This window comes from Orycteropus afer, unplaced genomic scaffold (genome assembly GCF_000298275.1).
Source record: "Orycteropus afer afer isolate SDZICR_OR568_19922 unplaced genomic scaffold, OryAfe1.0 scaffold00104, whole genome shotgun sequence".
In the NCBI taxonomy this organism is placed as follows: domain Eukaryota; kingdom Metazoa; phylum Chordata; class Mammalia; order Tubulidentata; family Orycteropodidae; genus Orycteropus; species Orycteropus afer.
Window position 1 is genome coordinate 4563677 of NW_006921691.1, and position 13915 is coordinate 4577591.

The window sequence follows — 13915 nt, forward strand, 5'->3', positions numbered from 1 at the left end:
CTCCTTCCAAGGAGTTGCTGGTGGCTTTGAACCGCCAGCCTTCTGGTTAGCAGTCAAATGCCTTAGGCACTAGGCCACCAGAGCTCCCATATGCATGTGAAAGCTGGACAATTAATAAGGAAAACCAAAGAATTGATGCCTTTGAATTGTGGTGGTGATGAAGAATACTGAAAATACCATGGACTGCCAGAAGAATGAGCAAATCTGTTCTGGAAAAAGTACAGCCAGAAGCTCCTTACAAGAATGGCCAGACTTTGTCTCATTACTTCGATCGTATTGCCAGAAGGGACTAGTTCTTTGAGAAGGATATCATGCTTGGTAAAATACAGGGTCACCAAAAAAGGGAAAGACCCTCAACAACATGGATTGACATGTTGGCTGCAATGATGGGCTCAAGCACAGCTAGGATTGTGAGGATGGTGCAGACTGAGCCATGTTTCATTCTGTTGTGCATACGGTTACTGTGACTCGGAGGCGATTCAATGGCATCTAACAACATGAAGGCATATCAGTTACTGGCAGATTGATTTAATGAAAAGGAGAAAAACAGATACACGAGAAAATAACAAAAGAATGACGGTCCTAAATATCATAAGCAAAAGAACAAGTAGGTAGAATATTTCTGTTATGTGTAACAGGAGTGAAGGCAATATTTATAGGTTCAGATACCTATAGGTCAGTAGATGGAGTGAAGATGAAGTTGTTTGCATCTATCTTCACACCTTTTGGCCCTCTAGTGTCAGTTCCATCACCAGTAAAATGGGAAGTATCTAAGATTACTGTGAGAGTCAAATGATCAAGGAACAAGTGGTTAGTATTAACCAAGTGGGAAATTATTATTTAGACTCCTAGTTTAATTTTCCATTAACTTAAAATTCTCATTTTCATTCTCTCCTTTGCATCTAAGAAAATACAATTAAAAACAGTTATGATGGCTAAGTGGTATAATGGGTTTGCAGGTGTCAGAGAAAGGTTTGCTGAAATATTTAAAAACCGAGAGCCAAATGATGTGTAGGCACTATTTGATAAGGTAGGGGTGTCAGAAGGAGTTCAAGTAGGTTTAGAAATAAAACGTCCCTTGTGGCCACCAGGCAAGGGCCAGCGAGATCATGAAACAACTAAAAAGCATGGGAACATTCAACCTGAGTGATTTCCCAATACCTCCTGTATGTGTGGGGTGGGGAGAATGGGGCTCAATGGCCCATAATAAAATAAGTATAATATAAAGTGAATATTTTGCTCCTGCTGAAGCGGACTAAAGTCCAGGTAATAAGTGAAAGCAATTTCTGGATTTTGATTAGATCATAAACTATAAACCAAGGAGGGCAAAAAGATTTCACCTTTCTTGCCAAGTCTGTTGACCAAAGCCATCTTGAATGCTGAGTAAATGATTCTTAGGCTTGTTTAAGAAAAGCAGTCATGTGTGGGAGGAAGTTATTCACATTTGCTATAGACTGAGAGTACATGGGAAAAGGCAGTCGGTGAGACTCTGTTGCTATGCTTCAGCTAAGATCTCAACTTAGTAACATTTTGAAGAAGTAACAACAAAAAAAAATCCCATCAGTTGTTTTTTAAAAGACCTGTCTACAAATATTAGCAGAATCAGAACTTCCTGACCATGCACAAAATAAGCAGAACAGCTAATGGAATCAAAAATCAAAATTTTCTTTTCTTACTACTAAGTGCTAAATCTATTAACTTATTTACTTCTTTCTAACCAGAAGGCTGGTGGTTCAAACCCACCAGCCACTCCTAAGAAGGAAGACTGGGCAATCTACTTCCATAGAGATACCGCCTCAGAAACCCAAGGAGGGGTCGCTAAGAGTCAGAATTGACTGGACAGCAGTGAGGTTTTTTTTTTTTATTATTAGGTATAATCTTACTATGATTTCCAACAAGATGCAAGTCTTAAAAGTAACAAGAGAAAAGTGTGAAGCAGGAGAAAATAAAAAATAACCTGGAATGTTTTCTGAAAATAAGTGTAAAAAAAGGTTAGTCAGGTAACAAGTTACATATGTAGAAGCTTGTGTTTATGTAAAAGCTCAGAAAACATGAGATGACCAGGGAAGTTTCAAATGTTCCAAGTGTCACACAAGGGAAAAAAATTTTTTCCAGAAACAAAGATATACAATCCTTTAAAAAGAGCAATATTTCTCCATATTTTGTATTATCTCCATAGCACAGAATAGTTGTCAGTCATTTCAAAATTCATCTTTAGGACAGTGACCTACATAGCCTAACACAACAAATACCTTTTTCTATATTAAATTTGACTCATATTTAATAATAGAAGCAACACTGTTTCCAACTGAGAAAATATCAACTGTTACATTATCCTAAAAAGCAATACAACTATCCTCACCAGTTATCTTAATGGGACATCACAGTTGTAACATTAGTTACATGTGTAAAGTATTGAAAAACAAAATTGGAATCTGCACAAGAGTTTTCTTGTTATACAAATTGTATTCTGTCCAAGATTTTGGATTCGTTTTTGATTAGGCAAAAGCATTTCATAGTTACAACCACAAAAGAGTGTTGAGTTAGCATTTTTATTAAATTGCCACTTTTAATATTAGCAGTTTTGTTAGATTGTCTTAAAGCTTGTACAATCGCTAATTGTCAAATCTACGCCAAATTGATACCAAGGAGTCAACTTTTTGCCCGTTTAAAAGAACAAGAGAAACGAGGTAATCACGTAGACTGGAATAAGGTCGTCAGCCAACTGCTAAATTTGCTGAAACGCAAATTACCAGGTCCCATCCCCGACTCTACAGAATAGCTTTTTTGAGGTAGGCGAAGGATTCGGGGATGCATTCTAAACAAATTCATAGAGTCTCACAATGTGCCAAACCACTTCATCTTGGAAAACATAATTAGCTTCATTGTTCTTGACGTTTTGGTGGAGGCTCATTCCGGCTGAAGGAGAATTTCTAAAACATTCAGATGATCCCTTTATCTACAGAGTCCAGGAAGCGGAAAGCAACAAAAAGATGAGTACACCACGGGAGTCCTAGGCGTTTCCCGGAAACGCGAACTGGCACTTTCTTCAGAGCGAAAAGAATTTCGGGATCAGGGTCCAATGGAGACCGGGCAGACTTACTCAATCTTAACTGTGCAAAGAACCATGCTTCTGACCTTTCTGTAGCCTTTACCAGTGCTACTTGTGGAGCCTTCAGCCCAGAGTTTGTCGCCGCTGGACTGAAAAGACAAGAGGACGCCCGTGACCGTCACAATCGCCATGGCGCAAGGTCGCGCGTGCGCACCGAGGCGCTGAGCTCGCGGCGAAGTCAGTTTCCTGACTTTTTGGGGGAAGTGGCATTGGGTCACTTCCGGCCTCCCTCTAGCTGCCATCTTGCGTCCCCGCGTGTGTGCACCTAATCTCAGCTGGTCTGCCAAAGACCCCCTGAGCGCCAGCCCTAGTCCCCCGCGCGGCCCCATTTCCGCTCCGACAAGGTACAAAAAGGCTCTGGACGCCGGCGTGGGAGGAGGACGGGAGCGGGGGCGGGAAGTTCCCGAAAGGAGCGATACAGGGAGGGACAGGGCTGAGGAGAGGAAGGCGATGCGACGGACAGGCGCACCCACTCAGCCTGACTCTCGGGGTCGAGGTCGAGCCAGGGGCGGCTGCCCTGGGGTCGAGGCGACGCCGTCTCTCCCTCCACCTCGCGGCGGAAGCCGAGGACAGGAGCCTCAGGTACCACGAGGCTTGCTGAGAGTGGCTGGGCCGGGCGGGCCCTGGCTAGGCCAAGGCAAGGCCAGGCCGGGGATGGGGGGCGGGGGTGCTGACCAGCTTGGGTTAGAGCCCTTGTTCCCCGGCTGCAAAGAGCGGGGCGCTCTAGGGGAAGGGTATATGTGGGGGGTTCTTTGGGCTGCCCCGAAACTGAAATTGGGAGCTTTGCGGGGTGGATTCGGAGATCCAGGCCTCGGCCTCTGTGGGACATTCACTCCTCTGGTGGTGTCTTGGGAAATAATGAGCGTGGAATGCCAGCTTGAGCTAGACCTATCCGCGCTGAGGGTTTCATGTTTTTCTAGATGAAAGAAACAATCATGAATCAGGAGAAACTCGCCAAACTGCAGGCACAAGTGCGCATTGGTGGAAAAGTAAGTTTTAATGTTCTGGGGACTCGTTTTAAGGTTTTTTTTTCCCCCCCATTTCTAATAGCGTTTACTTGTCACTTTTCCCGTCAAGCGTAATTCACAGAGGTAGCAAAATGGGGGGTGGGGTGGGCGAGATAGATACACTGTAGACAGAATCAGTTGTCTGTTTATAAACACCCAAGTCGAGATTAAAGGAAACTTAAACTGAAACCGTTGCTTTTATGTAACAATATTTGTGTTTTCAAAGTGTTACAATGCTTGAAGTAGAATAAATGTTTGCTAATTAGTAAGAAAATGTGTCAATTCAGTTAGCTTATCATTGTAGACATCACCCCGTGGCTTACTGTAGCCTAAATTGCATGAAGTTGATGCTTGCTTTATTTATGCGCACATGCAGTGGTTAAAGCACTCCGTTGCTAACTGAAAGGTTAGCAGTTTGAAACCATCAACTGCTCTACAGGAGAAACATGGAGCTGTTTCCTTCCTTAAAGATTTACAGGCTTAGAAACACCGTGGGGGCAGTTCTACTCTGTCCATTAGGATCTCTGGGAGTCGGAGTTGACTCAATGTCAACGGTTTATTGTAAAACTCAGGGAAGTGGAAACATAAGGTGGAAACCTGTCAGAGGAGGAATCTCAAACACTGTTCACTAAAACAAGTGATAGAAAAATGGTAAGACTTCACCCTGTCAATGGGGGAAAAAAAGACCTGGAAACAAAAGGCAGTCCCTTGGAGTTTTTGGCTGTCACAGGTTTCACTGTATACATTTGAATATTATTATGTGAATTCTTAATTTGTTGATAAGTTTCATCTCCTTCAAATTAAAGTTTGAAGTTTGTGTTTGTTGTCAATTAAGAGCATTGCTTTTTGAGCTAAATACAGTCCAGAGTAATTTTACTTTTTTTAGGATATTTGAAGATATCGTTCACATAGGTACATCTTGGAGTTTAAAAGCTGGGGCTATAGATTTGAAAATATTACCTAAGTAGATGTCTTTCATTTCTTAATTTTGTAATTATGCTAAAATTGAGGGAGTGAAATGATTAGTGTTTTAAATGATCAATATTGGATTAGTTGGTTTTACCTGGTAGATATTTATCATCTTCAGGGGCTTTCTTTTATGAACTTGATGGGTTTCTTCAAGTAACTTACTTAAACCAAAAGTACACTCGCTGTGTTTTATATCATGCTAGCACATTCCTAGTATTTAACAAGGTGTGGTAACCTGTTGGAACAGAGCATGTCTTTACTTGATAAAACTTGTAAAGCTTTCATAGTACAAGTTTATTGCTTATTTTCTCAATTTTAACCATTTCTCTTCAAGTAAAGAGATAGCCAAAAGTTGTACTTAGACCTAAATAATAAGACCTTACATTTGTGACTACTGGACTTTAGCAATAGTGAATTTATCCTGATCTTTATTTATTTGTTTATTTATTTCCCTACTGAAGCTAATAGTTTTCAAGATCCACATGTAACATTAACAATCCACACATAACATTAACGATATCTTCAAATATCCTAAAAAAATAAAAAATAAAAAATTACTCTGGACTGTATTTAGCCTAAAAAGCAATGCTTTTAATTGACAACAAACACAAACATTAACAAACATAAATTGCTTTTTAGCAATTGTTAACAAGCTGGGTATGGCCTTCAGGTGCCACAAAAACTCATATTTGTGGGTCATTGTTAGAATGTTCTTATTGTCGTCTTAAGTCATCATTACTTTTAATACAGATTTCAGAAGCAATAACCCGAGTGATGTTCTTGTGTGCATTTTTTGTCATTAACTCTGATTATTAGGTTTAACTTTTGAGAGGCATCACTGGAGGGTAGTGTAAACACTGTTGAAGTTTCCTTAAGCATACTTAAAGATGATGTAGGAATAAGATTTGAATCTTACAACATCTTAATGCTTGTTTAGTGATGTAGGGAGCATTTCTATAGTCGTGGGAATATGGAAGCATAATTTTCTATACCTTTTAACCTATTTTTTATGGGATATAAAAGTAGGTTAGCTAGTTTTGCATTTCACAAAACTTTAAGAGTGGAATACTTTAGTGGTAAATGGTATAAAGGCCCTTTATTTCACTATCTGGTCAGAGCATCATTGGTAACAATTACTTCGGTAAGGACTGAATTCTTCATATGTGAAGAATTGGAACCTATGGAAAGGGTGCTGGTTTTTGTCTTTAGAATCTTCTGGTAAATAGTTTCTTAAAATTTTTTGGAGAGGACTCTCTGGATACAAATCTACCTGAGTAAGGTGATTTTCTTAAAGTTTTTTAGGGATGTGGTAACCAGTATTTTTATTGTTGTTCTTGCTGTGGATGTTTTCTTAAGTTAAACTATAATGCATTTAAGCCCTTACTATGCTGGATCCTAGGAGCTCTGGTAGCGTAGTGCCTAAGGCACTTGACTGCTAACCAGAAGGCTAGTGGTTCAAACCCACCAGCCACTCCTCTGAAGGAAGGTTGGGCAATCTACTTCCGTAGTGATACTGCCTTGGAAACCCAAGGAGGGGTCTACTATGAGTCGGGTCTGACTCGATGGCACATAACAACAACAACAAATGCTGGATCCTAAGAATATAAATAAGTTGTATGGAGTGGGTAGTTACAGAGATAGGGAATGAATCACAGAAGTGGTAATGATTTGAGCAGGGTTTTAAAGGGAGAATAGAGATTGGAGGGGCATTGGGAGATGCTGTGAAGCTGAAGAGGTGGATAAATGATAGCTTTTCCATGAAAAGCCTCTTGTACCATGTGAAGGGCTTAGCCTTCATGAGAGGGAGTTTGGGAGAGAGTTATTAAATGGTTTTAAGTAGGAAAAGGATATAGTTATATTGGCATAGGTTCAAAAGTTTATAGGCTAGATTTGAAAAGAGGAAGATTGGAGACTTGGCATATAGGCAAAAGAGGCTACTAGTTTTCTTGAAGCTTGTTTATTCGTTTATCATGTTATTGAGAGCCTTCAATAAGCCAGATCCTGTTCTAGATACTGAGTTGATAGCAGCAAACAGCAGAAACCCTCAAGGAGTTTACATTCTAGTGAGGGGGCACTGACAGTAAAATGTATTTTGTCTCGTACAGTAATAAAGGTTATAATGAAACAAACCATGATAGATGAGTGAGTGTAGGAGTTGCTATTTTGCATCAGATGGGTAGAAAAGGCCAGTCTAACTTGGTGACAGATGAGCAGATATCTGCATGAAGCAGAGAGCCATGCAGATATTAGGGAAGAGAGGGAAGATTTGTGCAAAGGTCCTAGGGTAATAACCTGCTTGACCTGTTTAAGGAATAGCAGAGAGGTTTATTTGACTGAATGAGAATATGCAGTCAAGCATGACAATAATAGGGACTGGGGAGATCATGTGGGCCTTGTAAGCTAAGATAAGAACTTCAGATTTTACTCCTGGGTGCTGTAGAAGCCTATATTCAGACTCATATTATTATGTATTATATCATAATACTGCCTACCTGTGAGTAGTAATTTGGATGTTTCTTTAATTAATGTTAAAACTGTTGCAGGTGGTGTTTCCAAATGAGGTTTTAGGACTTTCATAAGATCATTAATTTATATTTGACAAAATTAAAATTTTAGAAGATATTATTAAAAATTTGTAGCCAGTTCCTTTCTGTTTTCTCTTTTTACTTCCATTTTTGCCTTAACCTTCCAGGTGCATAAAAGTTGTGGTTATGATAATTTTCTTATACAGACCAAGGTCAGAAAAGAAGTAGGAACTGTTGCCATTTGAAAATGTGTATCTTAAGGTGTAAACGTACCATTGTCGTGTCTCCCTTTAGGGAACTGCTCGCAGAAAGAAGAAGGTCGTTCATAGAACAGCTACAGCAGATGATAAAAAACTTCAATTCTCCTTAAAGAAATTGGGGGTAAACAATATCTCTGGTATTGAAGAGGTAAGTGTCAAATTTTATTTCTTCATAAAACAAGATTTGGCTGAAATAAAAATCTCCATGTCTGACATCGAATTTTAACTCTGCTTCCAGCAGAAATTTTCCTGTTGCTCTAGACAAAGTTCCTAAGATGTATTCCTACCCTTTTAACAAATATTGGGGAGAGTGCTGAGTGTGAAAGCTATTAGAGCACACATTCCGTTCTGGGTAAAATTTCACCTGCCACTTTACCTCATTCTGTGATAAAGTGCTTCACAGTGAAGTATTAGATTAGAGGTAGCTGGGCTTCAGTTTTATTTAATAAAACTATGTTTAGTTTTAAAGGGGATTTAGTAGGTGTTGCTAATTTTTAAGACTTTCTTTGCAGGTGAACATGTTTACAAACCAAGGAACAGTGATCCACTTTAACAATCCTAAAGTTCAGGCATCTCTGGCAGCGAACACTTTCACCATTACCGGCCATGCTGAGACAAAGCAGCTGACAGAAATGCTCCCCAGCATCTTAAACCAGCTTGGTGCAGACAGTCTGACTAGTTTAAGAAGGCTGGCTGAAGCTCTGCCCAAACAATGTGAGTTTCCTAATAGTGACTTTGCCAGGGGTTACCCCATAGCACCGTGTTTCTGGTACAAAGTGAATATTGAATTTGGAAATGCAAACTTTCCTCTAAAAACTTGGTTGTTCAGCTAATTTCAAACAAGTTCTTAATGTGTTTGATAATTTAGTATGCTGTGATGATGATACTTGATTCAGTGGAATGCTTGTTTTCTACTAGCTGTCTTGCTTTGGATCAGAGACTTTTTAAAACAATTTTACCTTAATTAGTTGGAAACAATAAAATTTTTTTTTGCTTTGTTGATAAATACTTGGAGTTTGTAATTTAATGCATTAGTCTTGAGTCCCTGCACGGTTGCACATGGTTAAATTCTTGACTGCTAGCTGTAAAGGTTGGCAGCTGGAACCCACCCAGAGGCACCTTGAAAGACCAGGCTTGGCAAGCTGCTTGCAAAAGGACGCAGCCTTGAAAACCCTATGGTGTAGTTGTACTCTACACACAAAAAGATCATGAGAAGAACATATGTACATATGAACGTGTTTCTAAAAAATGTATTTGTGTTAATTATCAGATGTCTCCAGTTAATGTCAATACAATTGATAGTATCAAATCTTTTTTAAGAAATGCCTTTCCAGTGCTCTGGGTTTTTAATTACAGTATGATGGGGATTTTATTCAGGGCAGAAGACAGTGTAGTTGAACAAATGTGCATCAGAGGATGTAGTGACTTTACACTGAGGCCTTCTGATAAAGATTTTGAAGAACAGGAATGCAGAGGCAAATCAGAGCCTTACCATTTAGTCACTCGTGTTTTTCTAGGCGTTGACTCACTGCTTCCATTTATGTTTTTATTGTCATATTGAAAGACATAAGAGGTTCTAGAACATCTTAGGCTTTTACAACTAAAGTAGGCTTTTGAAGTAATCCATTGAAATCCTTCCAGGGCTGGTACTGTGAGGTCTCATGACTCTGGAGTATAGTTTACTGTCTTGTGCAATGGAAGGAAAGTGGGTGCTTTCCAAAGATGCTTTTAATTTTTCAATCTTTTTTTCCCTCCCAGTACATGTTTGAGCACATATCTTATGCCATGTGTTATTACAGACATCAGATTGATAGTAGTGCACAAAGGCAGCAGAGTATTTGAAAAAACAACCTCTACATATGCTTCCCAAAATAAGTCTTGCCATAATTTGGTATGTGGGTCTACCGGTACCCTGGGGGCTTCCTATTGGCTCTCACACTACCTCAGGGCCTATTGGGGCTCAGAGGGATTAAAAGGATGGGTGTGGAATTTGGTTTGTTGGCTATTAACTAGTGTTCCAGTCCATTTTGTAGACATCAGAATATTAGTATAAATGAAATTCCAAATGGCACTGTCCTCCTTATGAATACAGTTGTAAAAATACTTGGCTGTCACCTCTTAGTTAATGTTTATTGAAGCCTTACATAAACATGTGAATAACATCTATGTTTCCTTCTCACAGCTGTGGATGGAAAAGCACCACTTGCTACTGGAGAGGATGATGATGATGAAGTTCCAGGTAGGAACCCTCACTTGTGTTTAAACTATAGAGAACCTTAGCAATGAAGGATAAAGAATATTCACACTATGGAAAAGAATGTCCCTACATGGGAGGTGGGGTAGAAGGGGAAATGTGGGACTCAGGGAAAAAATAATGTAGTGTTTTTTAGCTAAGAGTTAAATTTGTAGACTTGTCTTGTTTATTCCTTGAGATTCCAGCGAGGTGTAGATATCTAACCTTAAATATTGAGTTAATAAGTATATACATATGATCTCAGTAAGTACCTGCATATCATACCTGACCTTTTTTTCCTATTTTTGAGATTTCGTGAAGAGGCATGGAGAAATGGTTCAAGTATCTTGGGATATAACTATTCTAAAATTTTTAGTAGAATAACGTTAGACGATCACGAGGCATTTTTCTCTCTCAACTGTTACTCGATAATTTACTTTGTTGCAGAAGAAGTATTTAGAATCACAAAGTTCATAAATATTCCTGCTGTGCATAGGTGTCTTTAGGAACCCAGGGAAACTTGGGAATTGTATCATTTTATTCTTTGGTTCTACCCCCATGTTCATCAATATTACTTTGCTTAATTTTAAATTTTGGAAAGGGGCCGAACACAGCTGGTATATACATATTTCCTAAGTACACTGTTTCTATGATTGGCAAATTATTGGCATATGCCAGATGGATAGTGGTCTCACTGGAAATAAAAACAAATGGTCTAATTAAATTCGTACCCTGATTTAACATTTAACTTTAGAATATCTGCTAGTTATTTGTAGATTTGTTTTTTTTCCCCTAAGTTTCATTTCTTTTTCTTTTTTTTTTTTTTCTTCTTTTTTTTAGATCTTGTGGAGAATTTTGATGAAGCTTCCAAGAATGAGGCAAACTGATTTGCCAACTTCTGAAGAAAATAAACTTGAAGAAGTTACTTGGAGCTGCTATTTTATATTATGACTGCTTTTTAAAATTGTTTTTGTTTATGGATCTGATAAAAATCTAGATCTCATATTTTTAAGCCCAAGCCTTTTGGACATTGCAGCTCTTTTCAGTTTTTGCTTATACATAATTCATTCTTTGCAGCCAATTAAGCTGAAGAAGCCTAGGAGTAAGATTTGAAACAGGTTAATAAAGTTCTTTGCCTAGTATATGGTTTTATTTTTTATTTCATTGACACTGATTTATACACAGACAGCAAAATCATTTCTAGAAGGCTAATTTTGACATGTAATATGGCTAATACCTCTGATGGAATTTGAGTAAAGATTTCAAATCATAGTATAATGTAACAAAGGTGTGGTATATGTTTTCATGTTGCCCACCCCCCCTGCCCCCAACCTCCAGCAGTCCTCAGAGCTTCCATGGTTTATGAGGTGGGTGTAATTATAAAATCAGGCTAGAATAGTCTTTAGTGGGTATATAAGGGTTTTTGTGTTAATATTATTTATTTGTCTTTACTGAAAGCAGATACTAAGTGCTTCCTGTGTATTTTCTCAGTTTTATATCTTTAACCCTTAATTTATGAAGGTGTTAGGTGCCCTCAAGTCAGTTCTGACTTATAGCCGCCCTATATACAAAATATGACGTAGGAACTGTTAAAAAAACTTTGGGATTTAAGTTGATTCTGACTCATACCCTATAGGGCAGGGTAGAAGGGCCTCATAGGAATTCCAAGGTTGTGATCTGTAGAAGCAGACTGCCATGAATTCTCCCACAGAACAGCTGGGTTTGAACCACTGACTTAGTTTAGCAACTAAGCACTTAACCACTAAGCCACGAGGGCTCCAGGTCTATTAGCCCCATTTTGCAAAAGCAAAGTAAGGTGTATTTCAAAAAAGTATAAGTAAGCTTCAATTTCCTTTATAAGATTTGCTATAAAGTGACTGAAAGAGAGTAGGAATGTCTCCTGAGTCACTTGTCTTTTCCTTGAGTGATGGCACAGAAAGCTACAAGACTACTTTAAATTATAAATGGCATTTGAAATGCTACATGTAAAGTGCTTCAAGGCAAATGAAAATAGTTTCAGTTCTCTATTTGTAACATAATAGGTTTCAAATTTCCATATTAACTTGCAATGGTAGTGGCTTTTGAAGGTACTATATAGCAGTTCCCATTCCCAGGTGGTGCAAATGGCTAACATGCTCAGCTGTTAAGGATAAAGGCTTGGGTCCACCCAGAGGTGCCTGGGAAGAAGGGCCTGGTGGTCTGGTTCTGAGAAACTTGAGAACCCTGTGGAGCACGGTCCCGCTTAGACACTGGGGATCACTATTGCTAGTCACCATTACTGAGTTAACTACTGAAAAATGCTATGTAAACAGTATTTGCCCATCTTTATATTATTTTCTTCAAAGGGTGTGTATCAATCCTATTAAAGTATGGTGCTACAGTAACAAGGACCCCAAAGTCTCAACAGTTAAGTCCATGGTACCAAACTACTGAGTCAGGATGAACTGTGCTACATATTTCCTCTCTGGATTGATGGTGCAACCCCTATCTGGGACAATCACAGGCTCCTGGCAGACTGAAAAATGGTGGGCCATGTACAGCTCTTAAAGATGAGCACAATGTCAGTTCTTAAATTTAACTGACTGAAGTAAGTGGAACGTGAACTGGAGAGCAGTAGGGTGGGAAGGAATAGGTCTGGAGAGGTGCCTTGGGGATTTGTATTTCTGATAAACTCCCTGGTAATGTTGATGCTGATGGTTCACTGGTGATGCTTTGAGTAGCATAGTTCTCAACTCATTCTAAGAAGCATTGGAGTGACAAGAATGAAGAATGCTACTACCATCTGAATATCTGTGCAGTGGTGGACCTAGAGCTACAGGAAAGAGAGTAGATAGAGAAATACTACAGTAGATTTCCCGACTAGGCCTATCCCAAGGCAATTTGCTGCTTGTGATAGATGCTGGCTAAGGTTACTTCTGTTAACCTTATACCCCAGGATCTTTTTTTCCATCTAAAAATGTTACCTCTTTGCTCCATTGTTTAAATGATCTGCTGTGTGTCGGTGGCTATAGATGATAGCAAAGGAGAGGTTTTCCTTGTAGTCCTTTCAGAATCAGGAGAAGCAGCATTATGCCACCCTTAAGTGACCAAACATCTCAGTTGCTACAAAGGTCTGTTGATGTTTGTAGTTGTTGCCTGTGGCTGGGCTCCTCTTTCCTCCGGGAGCGGCCTCTAATTGAAACATTGCCAATCTCATCACAGGGAAAGATGGCGAGCAACCAGCTGGCTCTTCTAACTTCTGCTGGGAGGTGACGCACATCCTTAATAATTGAATCAATCAGCAGAGCAAGTTACACAGAATCAAGTCTGGTGGCCGTAGGGTTGGGGAAGTATAATCTTCCTCCAGGGAAGAATAGCAGATATTTCTGCAGAACAATAATATGGACAACCATAGCCTTACAATTTTTACTTTTAACTGTCCACAATTCCAGTAGCTGCTATTACATGCTAAGCACTGTCTCACTTGTTTTATGTCATCTCAGTTGATTATCTAATCACAATTGCAAGAAAGAACCACATTGGACAGATAAGAAAACCATCTTGAAGAGATGAAATTTCTTGTCTCAAGTGACACAGGTGCCTTAAATGACAGAAGGAGTTTCAAACCCAGAAAAGAATCCCAGGCTCTGGTGGGCCAGAGGCACAGATGATTCTGACCTGGTTGACCTCTTGGCTGTTGTTCAACTACTACTAGCCATGGGCCAAACTAACTTGTAGCTGGATCTGAACCAGGGATACACTAATGAAAAGACAAACATTTTTATCTCGCCGCTCTTCCTTGTGTCATCCAATGATAACCATGTAGTGTA

At 39.3% G+C, this 13915-nt stretch overlaps 1 protein-coding gene across 1 annotated transcript; it reads left to right on the forward strand.

Annotated features, from left to right (window-relative positions):
• The first annotated feature begins 3562 nt into the window (after nucleotides 1-3562).
• On the forward strand, nucleotides 3563-10993 carry BTF3 (basic transcription factor 3). Its single transcript, XM_007943337.2, has 6 exons — nucleotides 3563-3694; nucleotides 4033-4101; nucleotides 7908-8021; nucleotides 8386-8587; nucleotides 10056-10112; nucleotides 10947-10993. Exons 1-6 carry the CDS (start codon nucleotides 3563-3565, stop codon nucleotides 10991-10993), a joined length of 621 nt encoding a protein of 206 aa, XP_007941528.1.
• Nucleotides 10994-13915: the final 2922 nt, after the last annotated feature.